This window comes from Chlamydotis macqueenii, chromosome 6, assembly GCF_036417535.1.
Source record: "Chlamydotis macqueenii isolate bChlMac1 chromosome 6, bChlMac1.mat, whole genome shotgun sequence".
Classification (NCBI taxonomy): domain Eukaryota; kingdom Metazoa; phylum Chordata; class Aves; order Otidiformes; family Otididae; genus Chlamydotis; species Chlamydotis macqueenii.
In genome coordinates this window covers 15738340-15755853 of record NC_141561.1, presented here as the reverse complement: position 1 = coordinate 15755853, position 17514 = coordinate 15738340, and the positions used below count along the sequence as shown (strand labels likewise).

General features: G+C 46.6%; 1 protein-coding gene across 10 annotated transcripts in view; it reads left to right on the top strand.

Moving 5' to 3' along the window:
* The window catches only part of BIN1 (bridging integrator 1), a 95966-nt gene that overhangs the window by 58447 nt on the left and 20005 nt on the right, over positions 1-17514 (top strand). For 5 of the 10 annotated variants that reach the window (XM_086750613.1, XM_086750612.1, XM_086750611.1 and 2 more), the window contains 4 exons: positions 2113-2198; positions 3216-3291; positions 5291-5373; positions 13822-13972. In XM_086750613.1, the coding sequence (XP_086606739.1) occupies positions 2113-2198; positions 3216-3291; positions 5291-5373; positions 13822-13972 (396 nt within the window). Of the gene's footprint in view, positions 1-2112; positions 2199-3215; positions 3292-5290; positions 5374-8136; positions 8188-13821; positions 13973-17514 lie in introns of all 10 variants that reach the window. The other 5 variants (XM_086750616.1, XM_086750610.1, XM_086750608.1 and 2 more) reach the window with 2 other exon arrangements.

Below are 17514 nucleotides of genomic sequence, written 5' to 3'. Positions count from 1 at the left end.
TAATTCAATGCTCTACCTGGGACCGAGAGCACTAGCAGGGCCGCAGGCACTAGGTGGATCCCTCATTCCTGCGGCTACTCTAGAGTGAACGTTGCCTTCTGTTATTTTTGGCTTTGCCTCAGGATGTCACAGTATTGCTTTCTAGGTTCTTTGACCTTCTGAAGGGTAAATGAGAGGGGCAAAAATTGTTATTAATATTTACTGTATGTCAAAAACTAACAGCATTTAAGGGTGCCTCATCTCCCAGCTGTCCTGTCTCCTGGGTTGATTTCTGGTTCCAGTCTAGTTTGGAAATTAGAATAAGATAAAGCTGAAGGATGAATTGGGATTTTTTCCTCCCTTTTAAAATGATTATATTAGAAACATTCATTTGTAGAGGAATTTTAAGGCAGAATGAGTCTTTGTGATCATCATCTCTGATCCAGCATAAACTATGTCTCTCTTTAAATAGGCTTTTTGTTTGTTATGTGCAAACTCTCTTGAAATTTTGGGTTTTTCAGTGAGTGTGGCAGTGAAATACAGGGGTTTCTGGGTAGAAGCATCATTGCCCCATTCCCCCCTACCTGTTCCTCACAAGGTCTGCTTAACTTTTGAATACCTTGCAGTTATGTCTTTTTCTGGGGGAAACTTTCTCTTTTGATCTCGAGTACAAAGTCTTAGCCTTGCCTTTGGCAGCAGTGGGCGACCCTCTGAAGAGTGGAGCTAGCTGGAAAGTAGGAGCTTCTGTGGCTTGCTCATAAGTCGGGAGAGAAATACAGAGCATAAGGATCCTACACAACACCGTGAGGAACAGGACTGAACTGAAAAATACTTCAAAGTCCCTTCTCCCGTCAATCCTATCGTTGCATGTACCTTACACTAAGGAGCAGTCGGCTGGATTTCTTTAATTAAGCTGGCACAAAGAAGATAAAACTTCATTTTGTAGAAGGGGTAGGAATCTGACTGCAGGCTCATAGATCCAGTTCCCTGTTGGCTTTTGGGCTCTTTGCAGAGCCCTGTGGTGATGTGACACTCCTGTTGTTGTCACGCATATAAATAGGCCCTTGTGCTGACCTTCTTGTTGAGATGTGTCGTCAAGTTGCTCATGCAAGGGTTACCATCCTGCATCCCACCGCGTAGGGTTATGGGAGAATGCTGTGCTGTTGCAAATTACAGGATAGAAATATTTTAATGACCAAGCTTTAAGTTTTAAGTCAAGGCACTGAAAAGAGGAAGAGGTCACCTAGGACAAATATGGGAAGGGGAATGTGCTTGTTGCTGGTATCTGCTGTCAGCAACAAAAACCAGGATCATTCTTTTTGTCACTGAAACCAGGCAGAATTCGTGTATCAGTGTTGGGGTCTGTTGGTGTCTAGGTCAAATGAACAGATCGAATTTAAACTCTCAACTGGGAGGAAGAGGTCCTGTACAAGGCATATTTCCTTTGGTGTTGGTGGCTGACAGCCAGCCAGGGGTTGCTCTTGTGTTAGATCCTCACTGATAAAGAGTATGTGAGACTGGTGAGACCAAGACCTGCTGCTCAAGCGCTCCAGCCTGGCCTCCTGCTGGCACAACTCATGCTTTGCATACCCTTCCTTGCTTCTCCAGTCAGCCTTGTGAGAGAGCTGTATCAGCCAAGGATACAAACCTCCTCCCTTCCTCAGAAGAGATGAGGCTTTGGCATGACCTTACCTGAGCAGAGAGAGTCCCCACCAGGGAAGGCTCTTCTTCAATACTATTTGGGGTGGATTTACATTCTTTCAGAGACCTGGCAAGGGGTGGGGGCCACTATTATCTTCGTCTGTATCCAAGCTGGAGGCTGAACTGCCTGACCAGCTCCATTCAGTTTTTGAAGCCAGGGAAGTTTATAAAACTTAAAACACACTAGGGAATGTTTGAATTACTTTGAGTATCCAATCAGGGAAGTCCATTGAGAGAAAACCTGAGAGTAACACGAGGTCATCAGGTCACTTGTGATGCAACTCTGGTTCCTGGGAGACTCATTTGGGATAGGGATGACCCCATGCCAGAGTTTTGCCTGGTCTCCCAAGGAAGTCAAGAGTCGCAGTTGTCCCAGCCCTGCAGAGTACCTGTGTGTGCTGGAGCTGACAATCTCACTTCTTTGTTATTAAGGCTGAAGAAGAGTTAGTAAAGGCTCAAAAGGTCTTTGAAGAGATGAACGTTGATCTGCAGGAGGAGCTGCCTTCACTATGGAATAGGTGAGTGCTAGAAGTTTTCCCAGGGGCTGATTAGAAGGAAGTGAAGACCCAAGCTCTTGTATTACTGTTCTCCTTTGCTTAGGCTGGGTGTCTGCTCTTGTTTTCTGGATCATTTCAGAGAGTCTGTCCTAGGATTCTGCCCAGGCAGGTTCACCTTGGGCTTTCTGTGCTTTGCTTCATGATTCTTATTAAAAACTTAGTTTTATCACAAAGGGAAGCTGTGTTTCTATGCTTTGTCTGGTTAATCCCTTTGCCCCACCAACTCTGCCCAACTTATACTGTGAACAGCAGAGAGAGCAGGCTGGGCCACTAAGATTTTGGGTGTGGAGCTGGCTGGCTGGAAGGAACATCTGCAGCTGAGTGAGTATGTCAGCTGACTGATTAAGGGAAGATGAGATGTCAGAGGGCTGGAGAGAGCCAAGAGGTGATGCCTTGATCCCTATGTCTCACCTTGTCTAGGCTCCTGCTATTCAGCTGATCCTTCTGCTTTTATATTCTTCTCTGTAGCTATTGTGTGCTTTCTTACTCTTCTGTCCCTGAAGCAGTTTGTGCTTTCAGCTTCCCCTGGTGCTGAGAGACTTCAGAGTGAATTAATATCTGTCCTTCTGCCAGTTCCCCCAGCTCTCCCCAGACTTCATCTGCACCGCAGCCTCTATGCTTTTCCTTTCCATCACTCTACCACTGGCTCTCTTTTTTTCCTTCTTCTTTCCTTCTTTCCTTTTTCTTTCTTTCCGCTCCCCCTGCCCTGCACTTTCCTCTTCCTTTAGCTAGCAAAAATTCAGATCCTATCCCACCTGGCCTTATCCTCACCTTGGACATGTTTGCCTCATACCTGGCCTTTGATCCATCACCCCCTTCACGTTTCTCTGCTGCTCTTCTCTTCCAGCATGTACCAGACTTGACAGAATTGAGTTTTAATGGGAATGGTAGGTGGGAGGTAGCAGAAGGGGCAAAAATTGAAAGTTTTTGAGGGCATTGTGTCCATTAAGTTCTTCTGTCTCATTTTTCATTTGGCAGTCGTGTTGGTTTCTACGTCAACACATTCCAGAGTATAGCAGGCTTAGAAGAGAACTTCCATAAAGAAATGAGCAAGGTAAGGCAACTAACAGCTTATCCTACCAGCACACTCTCTCCTCACTGTTACTAAAAAAAAAAAAACCAAAAACAAAAAGAAAAACAACCAAAAAAACCACAAGAAAACAGCATTTGCCCTATGTCAGAGGAAAATGTTAACCCTTCGTTTTTCCTGAGCCACTTAGGAACAAGGCTGGCTGAGATAGTGATGTAAAGGGATGGAGCACAGGGAAGAGACCACAGGGCCATGCGTCAGTGAGGAGTTTGTGTCACTCGGCAGGGTTCATTTGCAGATCCACAGAGGGAAAGGAAGCCACAGGCTTATCTCCTGCTGCCTTTTCTAGTTTGTCTAGAATATTATGGATCTGTAACCGTAACCTGGGCATTCTCAGCCTAGTATCTGTTTGCCTTCTCCTCTGCCTGGCAGCAAGTTGTTGTGAGCCCTTGTCTGTCTAACCGTGGGGATGAAGACAGCAGGGAATGTGCCAATCTGCAAGTCGGCTGGAGACAGAGACCCACGTCACTCTGGTCCCTCAAGAAGGCCTTTCCCAGCTGTATTTCTCTGCTTTGGCTTCTTTCCTGCCCTGTGACTCAAAAGAACGCATTTGAGCACTTAGCATGGCCCTTGCATGGGCTACAAGTTGACCATGAGTTGGAAATCACAACAGTAAGTAGTGCTGTAACCTGGTGGTGGCAGGCTGAATCCTGGTGCTGTGTGCCAGCCTCCATGAGAGACCTCAGGACAGTCTGTGGGAAAGCCCCCCAGTGCCGCTTTCATTTACGAACGAGTTCTTTCACTTAAAAGCTAGAGAAGTCTTGAATTCCTTAGATCTGTGCACTGCTCCTAAGAGTTGCACGCCCTCTGTAAACGTTGCACTGATCTTGATAAGTGACTGAGAGCCCAGTTGGAAAACTTTTGTATTCCTTCCCCTCCCCAATGTCATCCTGACAACAAGACAGCCGCTAAGCAACAAGCAACATTATAGTCCTTCAGTTCCCAGCAGTCAGGGGCCCTCTGCCTCGGTGTAATGCATCAATTTTGAGCGCTGCTGACATTTCGTGGGGACCTTTCCAATTAATTGCCTGCTCTTCTCCACTGAGGGATGAGGTGATTGTTAAGAATAGGGAGGATTGTTATAATTACCAGTTTGTTGCTGTTAACTTACATTCAGCAAAACATGGGAAAGATGCTTGTTAGACAGGAATTCTCTTCTTATATCAAGTCTTGGATTTTTCTTTCCTGAGGAGTTTTGTATGAGAGCAGGGCTTTTGCTTTGTTCCATAAGAACCATCTGTTTCTTGTTACTGCTATAGCATCCAATTAACTGCTGGTGTTGCTGGCACGGTGCCTCCAGCATTGATTGCATTGGATCTCTCCTCTTACCAATGATAAATCTGGCATCTCATCTTATTTATAAATTGTCTGTTTCAGAATAGGAGTGTCTGGGGTGAATATTGCAGCCTTCGGTCCCAGGGAGAGTTTAGCCCCTAATATTGCATTTCTGCAAAGATGTCCAGGTCCTGCCCAAACCGAGGTGGCCCAAGTAGCCTGTGAAGTCAAGGCTTGTTGTTGACTGGAAGCCTGGCTGCCTTTGGCTCCACAGTTGAAATGGCCATATCCCAAGCTTTATAAGCAAGTCTGAGGGACAGCTTTGCTACAAATCCAGAGTGAAGCTTCAGTTCTAGCATGTTGACCTGTAGGTAAACACTCTGCCCGCTTCTGCAGTGGTGCCTGGTGGCACACTAGTGGGAGCAGGTGATAGAGTAGCGAAGAGGATGATGTGTAAGGGAGACAGAGCATTCCCGTGCGGTGCCAGCAGCTCTTCAACAGTTTGAGTGCTCTAGCATTTCATACCCCATGGAGGAGTGGAAACAGATGTAGGGCTGTTCCTCTCCTGGGATAGCTGAGTATGTGCACATGTCTGGGCACTAGCCTGTGTTTGGTCAGCCCAGACTCTCCTCTGGCATATGGGCTCTTCTCTCATTCTTTTTCTTTCTTTTGTTTTTGTATTTTGCAGTTGAACCAAAACCTCCATGATGTCCTGCTGGGTCTAGACAAGCAGTATTCAGGCAATGCCTTCCCCGTTAAAGCACAGCCCAGGTCAGTAACTGTGGGAGTAATGTCTTTCCCTCAGCAGGGGAGGAGGGACAGGGATGTCTCTGCCAGGGGTATTGAAACTTCCATGTTGTCAACTGGGGAGTGATTTGACTACCTGCACAGAGCCAGCCAGTGTCCTCCTGAGGCTCCCTAGAGCATGGTCCAGGATTGCACGTGAGGCTGGGTGACGCAATGCAATACATCTTACCTTTCTAGACCAGCATCTGGAGGCCTAGCCTAGGTGCTTATATTTAGGCAACGGACTCTCAGCTCTGCTTTTTTAAAGTTGAATTCCGTGCACCGACATGTAATACTGAGCTGCCCTTCCTTCTGGGTCCAGTTGCCCAGCACCTGCCCTGTTCTTTCCCTCAAAAGCTTCCACCATGTATCTGCAGCTTGTGAGCTTGAGCTCCAAGAGCCTGTTTGTTTCCCCAGCTTCCTCTTTGGCCTTCCAAACTTGGAACCACCTGTTTGCCAAAGCGTTATGCCCCTCCTGTGTACTCAGCCGAGGTGTTTCCTCTGTATGTGTTGTGGAAGTAGATACAGCCTCACTTATATGAGGCCTCCTGATCTCAGAGCACTTCCAGTCTGCACAGATGCAAGGAGTGAGTGTCCTCCAGGCCTTTAGTTTTCTTTCCTCAGCTGGGACCAGTCCTGTATGATTAAGTGCAAGTCTGCACATTCTCTAGCACTGAGAGGGAAGGGAGAGGTCGGGCTCTGGATGAGGCTGTCTGGCTCCCATCCAAATGCACGAGTGATGAAACAGTGTCGGGCTCTGGCTTCCAGCTGCTGCTAATCCCGTGTGCCGAGTGAGCAGGAGCACAGCCTGAGTCCTCAATTGGTGCATTGATGGAGGGAGGAGGTGAAGTCAGCATGAAGTAAGGGCAAGTTGCAGTTCGAGTGCACTGATTCCAAAGGGCTAGATCAGCTGTTGAGACCTTTGTGCTCCCTTGTCACTCCTCCCAGTTTGACCTCCTGTTGCAGTCATGTGTAGACTACTTGCATGTCTTGGTCCAGCAATGTGTGTGGTGTTTGCCACCTCTAAAGAAAGAGGGTGTTTGAGTTGAATTTGGCTCCTGAATTTTGGATTGGTAACACCAAATTTCCAAGATGCTAGTAGGAATGCTTCTTGTGAAAATAGTGTCTTCGTCCCAAATTAGCATGTAGTGTCTGTTGATAATCACAACTCAACAAGACTGAAGCCTCCTGAGGAGGCCATGGTGCCCATCCTCTTGCTTTCATGTGCTGTGTTGCCTCTGATAGGGGCAATCTCCAGGGTCCTTGGAAGAGGATGAGGTAACAGGACAGATGAAGGCTGTAGCCATTGCTTTGTCCAGCTCCTTCCTCCTCCTTCCTTTCTTCCTCAAGGAAGTGATTGCAGGCTGTAGTTAGTGACAGTGTGGCCCAGACGTGTTCATTGTTGTTGTCGTGGGAAGTTTCTGGCCTGAAAGAGGTTCCATTGGGCATCGTCCTTGTGATTTCTGCCACTACAAACTGCTGGCTTTGTCTAGGGCTGTAATGGGTGCCTCGGCTGCAGTTCTGTGTTCTTTGGCTGGCTGTGAGACCACATGGCCCTAAAAGCAAAAAACAAGTGCACGTACAAAGGTCCCTGTGTGGGTAGCAATCTGAGTGCTGCTGCTTCATCACTTACTCCCTGCATCATGGCTGAGATGCCAGACCTGCCCCAGAGTGACTCTCTTCCTCCTGAGCACAGTGGAGCAGGGTGTTGCAGGAGGATGTAGCAAAGGTTTGCCAGGGTGGTGAGTATATTTTGCAGTGACCAGGGAATGCCGTGATGCACTTCTGTCTCTCCTGCACATCTGGCCTCTCATTGTGGCGCAGGGCTGGAGCAGGAGCGCGCAGGAGGAAATAGCCCTCACTGATCTGATTACCTGTTGTGGTCTCCAGTAGGAGCAGATGCTTCCCTAGCCCTTCTCTACTGGGAAGAGGACTGGAGATGGATACAATGGCAGGAAATGAAAGAGGAGGTGTGAGAAGAGAGGCAATTATCTGTGCACATCATTATGGCGTTCATGCGAGGCCCTACAGAAATATTGCTGTGGCTGATGAATCTGATGCTGGCTGTGTAGCGCAGTAGCACAGAGCAGCTGGTGTAGTTTGGGGAACCTCAGACACACGTTCGGGATTTATTTCTAAAAGAGTTTGAACATTCAGAGCTCAGATGCCTAGAAGACCTGGGAGATTTGTAGCATTATCCTAGTATGATTGGGCAAACTGGAAAAGATGTAGTAGGAGAGCTGCTGTTTAGGTTTCTTGTATAAGACTGCACACAGATCACATAAGTAAAGGAGAATGAGGAGCTTGTTTTTTTTTGTGTACCAATATTTACAGGGGAGAGTGAGGAGCTGTGGTTACCTGAGAAACAAAGACATTTACAGTTCTGTGCTGGTCTATACAGTTTCCTTTTTCTTCTCCGTGTGCACCCTGGCCTCGTATTCAAAAGAGCAGCGAGAAACACTAGTTTGCTCATATATGTGTCAATCTTCGATAGGCACAAAACCCCCTCTCCTACCCTCTCCAAACCAGGCCATAGCTTTCAAGGGAATTGTGTACATGTTTCTATGTGTCTGTATATATGTGTGTGTGCCTGTGTGTGTGTGTGTGAGAGAGAGAGGAGATCTTGTAATCTTGATTACAGTGAGTTTTGTGGCACCAAGTAAATGGGTGGTCAGAGGCTTAACTTTTCCTCCCTGGTTTGACTGTGTCATCCTGTAACGGAAATGATTTGCGTGCCATCCTCAACAGAAAGAAAACTAAACTGTTCGCCAGGCTGAGGAAAAAGATGAGCAGGTACCGGTATGGAGAGCAGCATTTTGATACATGTTTGATTTCGTTCCTAAAACTGGAGAGGCTGTTGCTGGACTCTAACAGCCTGGCACGTGTTAACCCTGTGTTGGGAGAGGGGTTCTTTGCATGATACCATGTGTTCATGGCCTGCTGGGTCCTGCTGAGATCTCTCTGTGTCTGGATAATCCCATTAACTGCTTGTGTGCCTGGTGTGAGTCCTTGCTTTGTTTCCTATCTAAGAAGGCAGCGTGAAAGCTCAGGCATTGTCTGTTCAGTTGTTTTTATGTGACTAAAAGTGTGATGCTGGGTTTTCCATGGGAAATATGGGTAATTTTGGTGATTAACAACTTCTAGTTTTACCTAGTGGGGCTTGCCCTTTTGAAGAGGTCTGAAATCCTGCGTTCTCATTCCCTGCCTGTCCAAGGAAGACCTTGGACAAGGCACGTCTTTCACACTCAGAAGTCCTGTCCTATCTACCTGTTGCAATTGGAAGGATGATGAGGTGGGAGGACACTTTCAGCTTTGCTCCTTATTTGCTCTGTTCTTGAGGATTCTCACTGTCTTGCTCCATTTAAAATTTTGTGCAGGGCTGAAGGAAAACAAAAGCCTGTTGTCTTTTATAAAGACTAATGTCAGCATCTTGCCTTTCAAGATAGTGATGGCATTGAATAACTGGATTGCTACAGTGCCTAGAGTTACCATAGCCAAGGTCAAGGACTCTAACAAGAACATGCTCTGGAGCAAAGTGGGAACTGCTGCATAATGACATGGGAAACATCCTCTCATTTTTGTTTTTCTTAGTCTTTGTATTGGTACTCCCTCCATGGGGTTCTTATAGGAAGGAAAAAAAATAGATCTAAGATTATGTCTTGCCAGCAATCAAAGCAAGTGCTGGTGGATTGGGATCCTTGCTTTTCTGATCCTGGCTTCCCACTGGCTAGGGCAAGTCACACAGCCCTTCTCTTTGTCTCTGCTATGCATCGTTTGTAAAGTGGGAGGTTGGAGGTTGGAGAATGGTAATTTCACAGGCAAGCTGATGGACAGATCTTGATTTTGTATCCTTAATTGAAAAGTAGTGAAGGAATGTCTTGTGTTGTTACTGTTCTGAGGCTTTCTACTGTAGGAAATGGAGGATTCACGGGAATACCTCTCTGGATGCCTGCCTCTGGTCCTTGGCTGGACCAGTGTTTGTACCTGCACTAGGCAGGATGTCTAATATTTCCAGTCACTGAGAATGGACGGATGCTACAGCAGAGGGAGAGCTAGTAAGTCTCATCTTGATGGGCTTGAGCCACAACATCCTCCTGCTCAGCCCTGATAAAGTGCAAGTGGCCCAGCAGTTAACGTACCTTACCTGGGCTATGCTGGGGGTTTCTGCTGTCAGTGCAGCTGCTGGGGTCACAGGGAAATGTAACCCCTGGTGCAGGGAAGGAGGGTCTGGAACTCGGTCACTCTTTGGTCTGCAGCAAGAATGTACATTTGTGCCACTGTATGTTTGGGTATATAGGTGCTTTTTCCTACTTTCTCCCTCCCTCCCTCCCCCCCCCCCTCTCTTTTTTTAAAAAAAATAATTCTCCAGCCTGCTTTGGTGCTAAAAGGATAAATTACTTTTGGCTAAAAGGCCAATCTGAGCCTTAGCTGAGATGCCAACCTTTTTTTTCTTTTTAACTTGAGAACTTGGCAGGGGGTGACTGTTCTGTTTTTACCATATTGGAAAGTAGATTTCATCCTCTAGCGCAGGATTGTTACAAGCACATGGGAACCACATCTGCAGATGTTACTCTGCTCTTCCACAGTAGATGAGACAGGCCCACGAGGGATCTGGGAGCTCAGCAGCATTAAAAGAGGCTGGGGGATTTTGGCTTTCCTGTCAGCTGCATTAGACCCTGTTCCCAGCTCTATTTGCAGAAGAAGGTTGACACTCCCTTCCCTTCCCTTCCCTTCCCTTCCATGCCTGATACTCCTGGATTTGGCATCACTTCCCAGTTGCTCATGGGAAGGAAAGAGAGTGAGCAATGACCTTGTTGTTTTGAGTTGCTTTTACTGTGGTACTCACATGTGGTCAGTGGGGACAGTCCCCCCCACTCTTGCTTTTCCCTGTGTTTCCTGGAGTAAGCAGTCAGTTTGGAGACAGGACTTTGCTCTGTGTGGGCAGTGTGTGCTCCCCAGGGACTCGTGAAGGACAGAAGATTCTGGTGACAAGCTCGCTTGACGCTAGTTGCACTGGCTAAATGCGTGAAAGCAACAAGTGCAGGAATGAAGGTGGCGCTTGGGGGCTGGAAAACGCTCAGCCAAAATTAGCACTGGCATTTTCCTAGGAGGATCAGCCAACACATCAAACAAGCTGTAAATAGTAGTGACTTAATGAAGGCTTTAGTGTGAGGCCCTCTCAGCCCGTGTAGGATGAGGGGAAGAAACTGGGCTGCTTGTCATGTGGGAGCCTTTTACCAATGTATCTCCAAATTAAGTCACTGCTAGGCACCAGAAGTAAGGCACTATAAAGCTGTTTCATGGCCTTTAGAAAATAAGCCTCAACATCTTTCTCACTGGGAGAAATGGCCTCTTCAGATTCCTAGAAGGGAAAGTCTACTTTTGTGCTGGTAGGTCAGCTGACAGCCAGTACTCCCAGTGTTCCTGGTGTAGTCCGGGCATTTGAGGAGTCCTGGCTGTCTAGCTGTAGATCACTGTGTCCCCTATCTACTCCAGAGTTCTTTCAACTCTAGGAAAAGTATCATGTATTTTTTTCCCAAACTCTTATAATCAGAGGACATTTTTTGTCATTTCCTGCCGTGCAAATGTCATGAAGGTGAAGTGTAAGGTCCTGCACATAGGTCGGGCAATCTCAAGCACAAATACAGGCTAGGCAGAGAACAAATTGAGAGCAGCCCTGAGGAGAAGGACTTGGGTGTGTTGGTTGATCAGAAGCTCAACATGAGCCAGCAATGTGCACTTGCAGCTGAGAAAGCCAACTACATCCTGGGCCACATCAAAAGAAGCGTGGCCAGCAGGTCGAGGGAGGTGATTCTGCCCCTCCATTCTGCTCTCGTGAGACCCCGCCGGCACTACTGCATCCAGCTCTGGAGCCCCCAGCATAAGAAGGATGTGGATCAGTTGGAGTGAGTCTGGAGGAGGGCCACGAAGATGATAAGAGGGCTGGAGCACCTCTCCTATGAGGACAGGCTGAGGTAGTTGGGATTGTTCAGCCTGGAGAAGAGAAGGCTCCAGGGAGACCTTATAGCAGTCTTCCAGTACTTAAAGAGGGCCTACAGGAAAGACGAGGAGAAACTCTTTAGCAGGGCCTGTTGTGATAGGACGAGGGATGATGGTTTTAAAATACAGGGAGGTACATTCAGACTAGATATAAGGAAGACATTTTTCACAATGAGGGTGGTGGAACACTGGACCAGGTTGCCCAGAGAGGTGGTGGATGTCCCATCCCTGGAAACATTCAAGGTTGGGTTGGGCTGGGCTCTGAGCAACCTGATGTGGTTGGATATGTCCCTGCTCCTTGCAGGGGCGTTGGACTAGATGACCTTTAAAGGTCCCGTCCAACCCAAACCATTCTATGATTCTATTCCCTGGTGACTCCCATTTATAGCAGAACTTCCTTATCTTCACCCTCCAACCATTACTTCTTTTAATCTGTAGCACAGCCTTGTCAATTTTGTAGAATCCTTCACACGGTCTGCTGTTTTGAAGTGATTTCTGGGGACCTGTGAGGAAGGACGTTGTAGGCATATCCAGTCAAAGTGAAGAGCTGCAGGGGCTGGCGTACATGTTCTTTAGTCCCCGCTTTTCCCTTTTTCCTCTTCCTTTCCCTTTTTTCCCTTGGTGTCTGTACCCCTGGTTGAGAGCTGCTGGCAGAGAACGTTGTTGGGTTTGTTGCATCATGTTGGTGTGCTGCTGGCATCGGTGTCAATCAGAAACATCTGACCTGCATGCGGACCTGAGAACAAGTGCTTTGTCGGGAGATGTGCGTCTGGGGTGTGGACATGGGGAAAAAGTCGGGGAGATTGGGTGAGGGCGAAGTGAATGAAGGGTGGGAAGCTTGAAAGCTGGAATGCTGAACAGGAAGAGGTGCTTGCTTGGAAGGGGAGGTTTGTTGAAATGCCTTGCTGTCCCTTCCTTCTCTTGCTCTCCCCCTACTCGTGAGTGTTTAGGAATGAGGCTGTCGTGCATGTTAGTCACTGACCACCACACCTCAGGCATCCAAGTGTGAGTGGATGTATGTGTCTGAAGCTGTGGGCTCCCTTGGGACAGAGCGAAGAAATAATCTACTTAATGTCCCTGCAGAATCAGGTCTGCATTGCTCTAGTCCTGGTTCTATGCCAGGATTTATTGGCCTAAGTTGTAGGAGAGGATCTGTTCCTTTCAGCCTTCTCCCAAGGCCTTTAACTTTGCAAGAACTGCAGCTTGATAAATGGAGACAAATACCACTCCCTGTAGCTGAGGTTGCATAGCCCTTTTGCAGTATTCTGTAATATTCTGTTTTCAGCTGTGCATAGTTTTGCCAAACTGTAACTACTTCTGCTAGAATATCCCCTACTGGTGCCTGTGCTTCTGCATGACTTGAGGTAAATTGATTAGTTGCTTTTTGAGAAGCTGAGTTTCAGCCAAGATGATTCAGCTGTTCCTGAGAATTAGGCTGGGAAAATAGTTTTACCTTTATTCCTGTTGAAATTCTCTGGTAACCAACTTTTTACTAAATCTCTCATGATTCTGTACTTTGAAGCACAGACTTGACACTTGGCCAAGGCGTGCCCTTAGGGAAGGACGTGTGCCTCTTGCCATTCCTTTGAAAAATCTATCCAAATGTGGCCACGTTGCGAACCAGCAAATACCCTTGGCATATGCTCCTTGCATCTTAATTCCTTGAAGAATCTCTCTTGACTGTGTGTCAGAAGCAGTCTTGGAATAAGGACCAACTGAAAGGGCAAGGGCAGAAGGGGCTTATCATTGAAAACAAGGCTGGAGAGACTTTTCAAAATAGAGAAATTTTTATTAGTAGCCAGAATCTCACTGTTTCTCCGCTGCCTGGAATGATCCGTGAAACCTCTGGCTACTTTGCCCCTCTCCCAGCTCAGCCAGTTCGTAGCACATGGAGGAATATGATATTCTGTGATTACTGCTTTAGTTCAGGTGTTGCAAATCTAATAGGCATAACCCATGCAGGTGTCAGTACACCACCATGCAGAAAAATTCTTACTGGTAGAATTTAAAAGTAAATGAGCTGCACAGAACTCCTTCCTCTATCTGCTTCCCCAATATTAAAAGACTATGACTTTAATGTCAGACTCTTTCATTAGAATCTAGCAGAATTAAGGATGCCTAGTTGGTTGTGGTTTTTTTTTTTTTTTTTTAAGTTTTACTGTGTCTGAGATAAAGTATATCCATGCAGTAGGAATTTAGTGAGCAGCTTGCTGTGCAGTAATGTTGCAGTGTGTTGGACTGCAAGTGACTCAGCAAAGATATTTCACAAAGGCTTGTAGAGGGTTTGAATGTCTTCGTCACATGTCTGGGCAGCGAAGCAAAGAGATAATGGAGGCCACTGATCTGTGCTGGTTAGCACAACTCCTGCTAGGCCTGGCTCAGACTTCTTTCTCTCTTTCTCTCTCTCTCCCTTTCTCTCTCTGCTTCCTTCAGTGACAGCACCCCAGCGAAAGCAAATAAAAGCCCCTCGCCTCCACCAGATGGATCTCCCATCACCAGCCCTGAGACCAAGACTGTCAACCATGAGCTGGAACCATCCACTTTGGAAGCACCTGGGGCAAGCATCCCAAAGTCACCATCTCAGGTAGTGTCCCCATGACATTGACTGTATCTCTGCGGTGTGACCACTGATGGCACAAGCTCCGTGAGTCAAAGACATCCATCAGTTGCTTTTTTGGACCTCTTCCTGCTACTGAGCACAGAGAATATGACATGACAGTTGTCCTTCACTGGTTCCTGAGAGGTTCCTGAGAATGCAAGTTGCTCATGGGTCTTCTCTATATTGTTTAGGGAAGAACTAAGCTCTGAATGCTTCTGCGGGGGAAGGGCCGGTAGTACATTTTGCTGTCCAGTAGGAGAAGATGATCCAGGGAAGATGGAGTTGGAGCTGGGCAAGGAAGTTTGTTCTTTACATTTGAATTAACCTGTGGAATTAAATGGTCCAGTTTCTTCTCAAGAACTTCCATAACTGAGGAAGGTTTGAAGAAAAAAGTTTAATATTGATAAAGGATAACATCTGTACTTTGCATGATGTTTTAATTTAATCCCAAGATAAAATATTATGCTATAAGTAAAGGCATTATATTCTTACGGTACAAAGAAATCAGGTGGGTACCAGGAAGAAGACTGTCCATTATATGGAGTCTGATACCTTCCATGTGGACTTTGTTAGTTCTTTTCTTACACAGGAATTACGGAAGGTATTGGAATTACGGGATTTAAGGAAAACAAAACATTTACTTCCTCTTACCATCCCTCTATTGCTGAGTAGGGGGAAAGGCTTAGAAGGGAAAAGTAGTAACTAGGCCAAATTTATGTCTGGTGCCAATCCTTGCGTTTCAGTAAGTGGGACACCAGGGAGGACTCTTCCAGGAAGAATTAAAGCTGAGAGGGGTTCTGGCCAACCTGGTAAGAGAAAACCTATTGTTTTTGAAAAGAGATGAGTGCAATCCAGAACCTCCTTGCTGTTGTCCTAAGTAGCAGTGTGATGCCAAATCCAGGCCTGTGATGTTTCAGTAGTCTCTCACAATGTTTTTCCCTCCACTGCATTTTTTGTTTTCAGGATTATCTAGAGTCGAAAAGGGAGTATTTGTACATTGGCAAAAGGGTCTTTTCCAGGCCTGTGGGATGTGTGGATGCCTGGCAGTGTCTTTTCAGGACTTCAGGGACTCTGCACCACTGAGCATTGCACAGCCTAGAGCGGCTCTGCTGCCAGCCTGGCTAGGACCTTGGAGTAGGGTATGTGTATGAGGGAGAGAGGACAGTGCATTTGGAATGGCCTTTCTGTTTTTTTTTTTTTTCAGAGATTGCCATAACTTAATTGACATTTGGAACAAGAAGTCGTACAGATTTATCTAACTGTTCACTGCAGACTTCACCCACCCTGCCTGTGGACTTGTTTTGCTGAGTTTGGCGTCTTCCCTTTCCTTTAAATAGCACACATAAGCCTTGTTTTTGCCAGCCTGCAAGTGCGTTCTCATTCACTTGCTGCCTTCCTGCCCACAGGAATGGGGCTGGAGGCACCTCTTGTCGAGCATGCAGAATATTCCAGTGCAGCCCTGGCTTGAACCTCAGATGGGCCACAGGCAAGAATGAAATGGTTTTTGCAGCTAATGCTGCCACCGCCTGGCAGCTCTTCCCCGATCTGTGTTTAATTCATTCTCCTGGGCTTCACTACAGCGAAGAACAAGAGCTCCACTCTGTATTCATACCAGGTGCTAAGAGATGGAGCTGGCTCCAGAGGGAGGGAAGATGAGGACAGGGGTTTGGTGCTCAGAGCCAAGCCTGGTGTCTGTGTGGATAAAGTCTAGAAACTAGGTGTGTGTCAGCTTGCCAGGCAGCTGGAGAACACACGTCTCATCTCTCAGCAGTGGTCAACGTTAATGCTGAAATCTTCACAGGTGTCATTACTTTTGACCTCTGGGTAAGTGATTTGTTCTAGGGTTCTCCTGGGGAGGCTTGAGGCCTCATCCTTTGGGGAAGTATGGAGTAAAAAGCAACAAGCAAGGACAATCCTCTGGACTCTTCCTGGCTGAAAGACTAATGCAAACTGTAAGCAAAGGCTGTGGAGAGAACAGCCAGCAAAAAAGAGACCAAATAAATACTAACTGAATTTTGAACTGTTCCCTATGCCAAAAAGTAGCTCTCTTACTGTCCTTTAATCATCGAAACCAGCTTATTTCTGTCTTTTGGAAGAAGTGACTGCTATCAGCTCGCCACACTGAGTAATTTGATGATGACACAGGACTTCAGGTGTCTGTGAGATTTCAAAGGTCAGACTTTTGCTCTCAGTTACGCCACTGAAACTCTGTAATGACACTTCTGAAATCAGAGCAACTGTGTTGAATTGAGACAGGTAAAGCTCTGTGAGATCCAACTCAGCAGAAAAATTTTAGAGGGTTTGTTTTATTCTAGGCAGCAAAGTTGTTCATACTTGATGAATTTTCAGGTATAACCTGATGTCAATATACAATCCTATTGCCTTTGAAATGTGGATTTAGACTGCTGTTGGAGGTGATGCTGGACACTGTGGGAGTGATGGTCTCCAAGACACTAATGCATTGGAAGGAAGGAGGCTGACTATTTTAGAGAAATAAATAGCAGAAGACTTGAGATCTTTTGACTTTAGAGTTTGTAACTGGAGCCTCCCATTTCTGCAGATGGCTGCACTGTTCTGAGAATAGCTGAGTTGGGGCTGTTCAGCCTGGAGAAGAGAAGGTCCCAGGGATACTTTACAGCATCTTCCAGTACTGAAAGGGGGCTTATAGGAAAGACGGGGAGAAACTCTTTAGCAGGGCCTGTTGTGGTAGGACGAGGGATGATGGTTTTAAAATAGAAGGAGGTATATTCAGACTGGATATAAGGAAAAAAATGTTTACAATGAGGGTGGTGAAGTGCTGGCCCAGGTTGCCCAGAGAGGTGGTAGATGCCCCATCCCTGGAAACATTCAAGGTTGGGTTGGACTGGGCTCTGAGCAACCTGATCTGGTTGGAGATGTCCCTGCTCCTTGCAGGGGCGTTGGACTAGATGACCTTTAAAGGTCCCTTCCAACCCAAACTATTCTGTAATTCTGTGATTCTGTCTCCATTTGGGAAGCACACGTTCATTAGTGTCAATGATCATTGGTGAAACTGAGAGCAGAGTTGGGCCCACAGCAGTCCTGACTTCTCAGGAGTTTGAATTGTTCTTGCCTAAAGCTGAGAAGTGGTAAGATGCCATCAAGAGCTCCTTCAGACCTTTCTTACGGTACACTGATAACCAGTGCACCAGGAAACCAGTCCTGGGCAGATCAGAGTTTGTACTCATGATCATCTACCCATAAGAGGACAAATTGAGTCAGATCTCTCGTTCCCTTAGGTATGGTAAGTATGGCAAACGGAGGAAATGCTGGCCTGGTCTATTGAATTGTGTTCTCAGTAATTGATCTGCTCCCTTCCCAGTGGTTCTTTTGAAGGTTGCACATGCTTTAATTATGTATGCATGTCCTGTCAATGCATATTAATTGTGTTACGCTTCTCCTCTGCAGAGGGAAACTTGCCCACAGCTGAAGTGTAACTAATGATGCCAAACCTTCTCTGGAGGCGTGTGGTTGTTTTCTTGTTTTGTTTCAATTTAGCCCTTCACTCT